Genomic DNA, 6623 nt, shown 5'->3' on the forward strand with positions numbered 1-6623 from the left:
TTTTGAGATAGGGTCTTGCTTTGTCACCCAGGCTGGAGTGCAATGGCATGATCTTGGCTCACTGCAGCCTCAACCTCCTGGACTCAAGTAGTCTCCTGCCTCAGGCTCCCAAGTAGCTGGGAATACAGACACGTGCCACCATGCTCAGCTAATTTTTTGTATGTTTAGTAGAGGTGTGGTTTTGCCATGCTGCCCAGCCTGGTCTTGAACTTCTGGGTTCAAGTGATCCACCTACCTTGGCCTCCCAAAGTGCAGGGACAATAGGTATGAGCCACTGTACCCAGCTGACATAACTTCTTTTAGCCAAAAAATACTGGAAACTTAGGACTATCTGTAGGCTTTATGGCCTGAAGATAGTATCTGACACAGCCAGTACTCTTAATAGCAGGGATTCTTAAGCTAGAGTCCTCAGAAAGATAAATCAAGGAGTCTGTGAACTTGGATGGGGAAAAGTTATAATTTTATTTTTATTAACCCCTAACCGATATTAAGCATTTCCTTCAGTTCTGAAGGGCTTGACCTACCCAGTCCTCCTTTTAACAAATCATAGAGTGTTTGCAGTACTTTTGAGTATCATCAACTGAAATCACAGATACATGTCCCATTTTAGAAATTACAGCTACAGGACAGGTGCTGTGTCTCATGCCTGTAATCCCAGCACTTTGGGAGCCTGAGGCAGGTGGATCACTTGAGGTCAGGGGTTTGAGACCAGCCTGGCCAACAGCCTGCCTCTACTAAAAATACAAAAATTAGCTAGGTGTGGTGGTGTGCTCCTGCAATCCCATCTACTTGGGTGGCTGAGGTGGGAGAATCATTTGAACCTGGGACGCGGAGGTTGCAGTGAGCAGAGATCGCACCCCTGAACTCCAACCTGGGCAACAGAGTGAGACACTGTCTCAAAAAATAAAAAAAGAAATTATGGCTACATATCACATATTATATTTCAGTTATTGTGTGTGTGTTTGTATATTTGTTGTTGTTTTAAATCTTTTTTTAGAGACAGGGTCTTGCTGTATTCCCCAGGCTAGTGTGCAGTGATGTGATCATAGCTCCTTACAGCCTGGAACTCCTGGGCTCAGGTGATTTTATGCTTCAGCCTCCCAAGTAGCTAGGACTATAGCACCTGGATCATTTATTTTTATTATTATTTGTAGAGATGGAGTCTTGTTGTGTTTTGCAGTTTGTGTCAAACTCCTGGCCTCAAGCAACCTTCCCTCATCAGCCTCTCAAAGTGCTGGGATTACAGAAGTGAGCCTTTGCACCTGGATAGCATTTTAATTTTAAGTGATGTACTTTGTGCACTTGAAGAGGATGTAGTCAGGGAAAAGGGAGGCTTTGGTTTGCCTCTGTATTGTGTCAGGAAAGTACTGGTATTTTGACTTTATGAAATGATTGTAGGCCAATGTTGAATTCAATTTTCAGTCAACCATCCAAGCAAAACTGTTAGAGTTAACTTACAAAATCCACATCAATCTTGTACATGTTCTCCACGTTCCTGTGAATACAAGATTAGCAAGATCTTTCAGTTCTTCTGCTGTATAAGCTGTTTCCTCCTGGAGCAGACTGCATTTTTCCTTCTGTAGCATACTGAGATCTGAGTCAATCTGTGGTGACACAGCAGTGTAGGTGGCTCTTGGAAATTCTCTTGCAAGGCAGCTGCTTCAGGTGTAGTCATTACTAAATCTTTCAGCAAGGAAAGGCTGGTTACCTCAGTCAGGGAGGAGGGACAGCTTTTTTTTTTTTTGGTAAGGAATGTTCAGGGGGATTTGAGAATTCATAGTTTTTAGGTTTGTTTAATTCTAAAAATCCTCATCCTATGTTCTTCCTTCCTACTTAAAACCCAGCTAACTTTGGGAGGCTGAGGCAGGCGGATCACAAGGTCAGGAGTTCAAGACCAGCCTGGCAACATGGTGAAACCCCATCTCTACTAAAAATATAAAAATTAGCTGGGCATGGTGGTGGATGCCTGTAGTCCCAGCTGCTTGGGAGGCTGAGGGAGGAGAATCACTTGAATCCGGGAGGCAGAGGTTGCAGTGAGGCGAGATTGTGCCACTGGACTCCAGCCTAGGCGACAGAGAGAGACTCCATCTCAAAAAAAAAAACAACAAAAAACCCCAGCTGATACCATCTTAACAGTAGATACTTGGTGAAACTCTTCATTGAACTTGTAATTTTGCATTTCCAATAATTAGATTTTCAGGTTTATTTATAACCTTATCTGCCCTGGGGCTATAAGAAATAAGCAGTTCTTTAAAGTCACCATAAAAACTCTGGTTTTCTGACTGTCTTATACTGAGATTCTAAAGCTCTGAGATTATCATTTTGTTTTTGTAAATTCTCTAGTATAGTGAGATTTAGCTTTTCTACCCTATAGGCCTTATAGTAAAACAGTACTGCCATCATAGTTAAGTGCGTTCATTACTTCAGTTTTTGAAGGCTTGTTTTCAACTGGCACTTCATCCTAAACAACTGCACACCATAATTTAAAGAACTGTGGTCCTACTGTATGCTGTAGATCACTGAATCCCATTTTTATCTGCAAAGAGGCTTTCACTGTGTTCAGGCTTAAATGTGTCAGCCATCCAATATTTACCCGTCTTGAGACAATTTCTGATACCAAGAGCAACATTACTGGATGTCCAGTTAGGAAAACAGAAACCATTCTAAGTCTTACAACAAAGGGACATTAGTAGTGGGTATTGGTTACATAGGTAGGTACTAGAAAAGCTGAAAAGACAACTAGAGGAGATTAAGGCAACCCAACAACATTAAGAACTGCTTCTATTCCCAAGGTTGATTAGAGCTAGAATTGGAAAAAGCAAGGCCCATGGAGGGAGGGACTATCCATAAGGATTTGCAGCCACAGACAAGACAGGAATAACTGCTTGAGGTAGATCTCGAGAGGCAGAAATATCTTGGCTTCTTCACTTCCCTTCCTGTCAATCACTGCACATGTGCCTCCCATCGATCTAACCTATTGAGAAGCCAATTGTCTCTGACCTATTATCTTCTGTCAAGCTACTTCATGAATACAAATATCACAAATTAGATATTTGATCACTTAAATCCATATAAAATGGACACTTTTATGACTTTATGATCAGCAATGTTATAATCAAGAGAAATAATATAGACCATATTTATTAAACTATATGTTGATGCAATTTGTTTATTGGTTTCATTTAGGGAATAAAAGGAGAGGAAAGAATGAATTTTTAAGTGCTTAGTATGTATCATGCATTTTTTTGTTTTTTAGTATAAATACTCTTTTCTTTTTTTTTTTTTTTGTGAGACAGTCTTGCTCTCTTCTTCAGGATAGAGTGCAGTGGTGTGGTCTCTGCTCACTGTAACCTCCGCTTCCCAGGCTCAAGTGATCCTTTCATCTCAGCCTTCCGAGTAGCTAGGATTATAGGCACACACCACCATGCCTGGTTAATTTTTGTATTATTACTTTTTTGTATAGAGATAGGGTCTCTCCATGTGGCTTGGCCTGGTCTTGAACTCCTGGGCTTAAGTGATCTGCCTGCCTTGGCCTCCCAAGGTGCTGGGATTATAGTTCGTGAGCCACTGGGTCTGGCCTTTTATTAAAAAAAACAAAAACAATAATAAAAAAAACCCCAAAACAACAGTGTTTTCTTTTGTTATTTTTTTCTTTTATTTTTATTTGTTTATTTTTTAGACGGGATCTCTTTCTGTCATCCAGGCTGGAGTGCAGTGGTGCGGCCTCTGCTCACTGTAGCCTCCACCTCCTGGGCTCAAGCGATCCTCTCACCTCAGCCCCCTAGGTAGTAGCTAGGACTACAGGTATGTACCACCATGCCTGGCTAATTTTTTTTTTTTTTTTGCTAGAGATGGGATTTCACCATGTTGCCCAGGATGGTCTCAAACTCCTGGCCTCAAGCAGTCTTCCCACCTTGGCCTCCCAAAGTGCTGGGATTGCAGAAGTGAGCCACCATGCCTGGCCAAGGTGTGACTATTTCTGATTAAACGTGTAATTTATTTTTATTTTTATAAAAAGTTCTTATAAGATTTTTTGGATTTTTTTCTCTAGTGAATTCTCTAAAATAATAAATAAATAAATAAATAAATAAATAAACTTAATGAGTGTCATTTTGCAAGGTAGTGCTTTTTTTTTCCAGTGATTCTGAATATATAAATTTATAAATTTTTGCCTTGTATATATTATGGAAACAAGTTTCTCTAGGAAACTTATATGTTTGAGTGTATGATCTCATAATCTGTGGACACATGTTGATACCAGAAATCTGTTTTTAGCTGGCATGCTATGAGAGCCAGATTGCCAAGCTACGGTCCGAGGTTGAAAAAGGAGAAGCGTTGCGACAAAGTCTGGAGTATGACCTAGCTGTTGCTAGAAAGGAAGCTGGTTTTGGAAGACGGGCTGCTGAAGAAAGATTAGCCGAGGAACATAGGATCCAAGAAAAACTCTATGGTAAGACTGTTTCTATTTCTTCCCATGTTTAGATTGTAACCTGATTGGATATCACTGCTTGCTGTTGTGTGTACATCCCATATGGGGTCAGAGGTAGGGTTTTGATTCATTGACTGGCCTTCGATGCACAGACTTTGCTGGGAACATATAAAAAGTATTCTGGCAATTTTGTGAACATTTAACTACTTTAGATTAATTTTTTTATCCTGTGGAAAAAGAAGTTCAAAATTCTCTTAGTTACTTTTTAGAAGCACTTCTTCCATGAATAATCAAAAGAATCATAAAGAGATTTTTGTTTGTTTGTTTTAAATATATATTCTAGGCTCCCCATCACATGTAATCTGAATCCAAATCTCTAGCTGGAGAATCTGTATGTTCAAGAAGTGCTGCCTTTTTTGCTGATTTTGCCAGGTTTAGAAACCACTGGACTAGAATGTGGTACCTGGAAAAGAAAAAGGCACTGGATTTAATCCTCAAAACCTATCTGTTTTATAGCCCTTGGACTTAAATAAACCCTTTCTATTTACATATAATATATAAAAATAAATGTGCCTAGATAGCTGTATCACTTATAACAAGCACTCAGATCATGGAACAGAAAGTGATTAGAAGCCCTTTTGCATGGATAACTACCATGCAGGTTTTTAATAGTGTGCATTCATTTTGTCACTTTTTTTGTGCTTTATATGAATGGGATCATATAGTATATATTATTTTGTTTCTGGCTTCTGTCCTCCAACATTATGTTTTTGAAATTCATGCATACTGTATGAGAGCTTTGTATTGATATATAGTATTTTATTGTGTAAACATCCCACACTTTTATTTATCAATTTATTATTGATGGGCATTTGACTAGTGTCCAGTTTTGTATTATTAAGAATAATGTTGATATGAACATTCCTGTACACAGCAGGTTTTAATTAAGAGAACACTGAATGTGAATTCAGATTTAGATTTAGGTCCTGGTTTTACCACTTACTGACTGATATTTGAACATAGGCTGTTTTAAGGATGAAATGAGAAAATGAAAGTGCCTTGTTATGGAACAAAAAGAGCCCGTGTAAGTGAAAAGAACAAATCTGGAGGCATCACATTACCTGAATTCAAACTATACTACAAGGCTATAGTTACTGAAACAACATGGTACTGGTATAAAAATAGGCGTGTAGACCAATGGAAAAGAATAGAGTACCCAGAAATAAAGCCAAATACTTACAGCCAACTAATCTTTGACAAAGCAAACACAAACATAAAATGGGGAAAGGACATCCTATTCAGCCAGCAGTATGGGGATAGTTGGCAAGCCACATGTAGAAGAATGAAGCTGAATCCTTATCTCTCACCTTATATAAAAATTAATTCAAGATGGAACAAAGACTTAAATCTAAGTCCTGAAACCATAAAAATTCTAGAAGATAATATCATAAAAACTCTTCTAGACATTGGCTTAGGCAAAGAGTTCATGACCAAGATCCCAAAAGCAAATGCAACAGCAACAAAGATAAATAGATCTTTAAACTAAAATTAAACTAAAAAACTAATCTAAAAAGCTTTTGTACAGCAAAAGAATAGCAGAGCAAATAGACAACCCACAGACTGGGAGAAAATATTTACAAACCATGCATCTGACAAAGGAGTAATATCCAGAATCTATGAAGAACTCAAATCAGCAAGAAAAAAACAATTCTATCAAAAAGTGGGCAAGAAACATGTATAGACAATTCTCAAAAGAAGATATACAGATGGCCAACAAACATATGAAAAAATGTTCAATATCACTAATTATCAGGGACATCCAAATCAAAACCACAATGAGATACCACCTTACTCCTGCAAGAAAGGCCATAATTGAAAAATAAAAAAATAACAGCTGTTGGCATGGATGTGGTAAAAGGGAACACTTTGACAGTGCTGGTGGGAATGTAAACTAGTGCAATCGCTATGGACAACACTATGGAGATTCCTTAAAGAACTAAAAGTAGAACTACCATTTGACCCAGCAATCCCACTACTGGGTATATTCCCAGAGGAAAAGAAGTCATATGAAAAAGACATATGAGGCCGGGCGCGGTGGCTCAAGCCTGTAATCCCAGCACTTTGGGAGGCCGAGGCGGGTGGATCACGAGGTCAAGAGATCGAGACCATCCTGGTCAACATGGTGAAACCCCGT

General features: G+C 38.9%; 1 protein-coding gene across 3 annotated transcripts in view; it reads left to right on the top strand.

Moving 5' to 3' along the window:
• Positions 1-6623, top strand: part of LOC108292674 (coiled-coil domain-containing protein 171) — a 239272-nt gene that overhangs the window by 21095 nt on the left and 211554 nt on the right. For all 3 annotated transcript variants that reach the window (XM_037733204.1, XM_037733206.1, XM_017513686.2), the window contains one exon: positions 4276-4450. In XM_037733204.1, the coding sequence (XP_037589132.1) occupies positions 4276-4450 (175 nt within the window). The remainder of the gene's footprint in view (positions 1-4275; positions 4451-6623) is intronic.

Source organism: Cebus imitator, unplaced genomic scaffold, assembly GCF_001604975.1.
Source record: "Cebus imitator isolate Cc_AM_T3 unplaced genomic scaffold, Cebus_imitator-1.0 Scaffold499, whole genome shotgun sequence".
NCBI lineage: Eukaryota > Metazoa > Chordata > Mammalia > Primates > Cebidae > Cebus > Cebus imitator.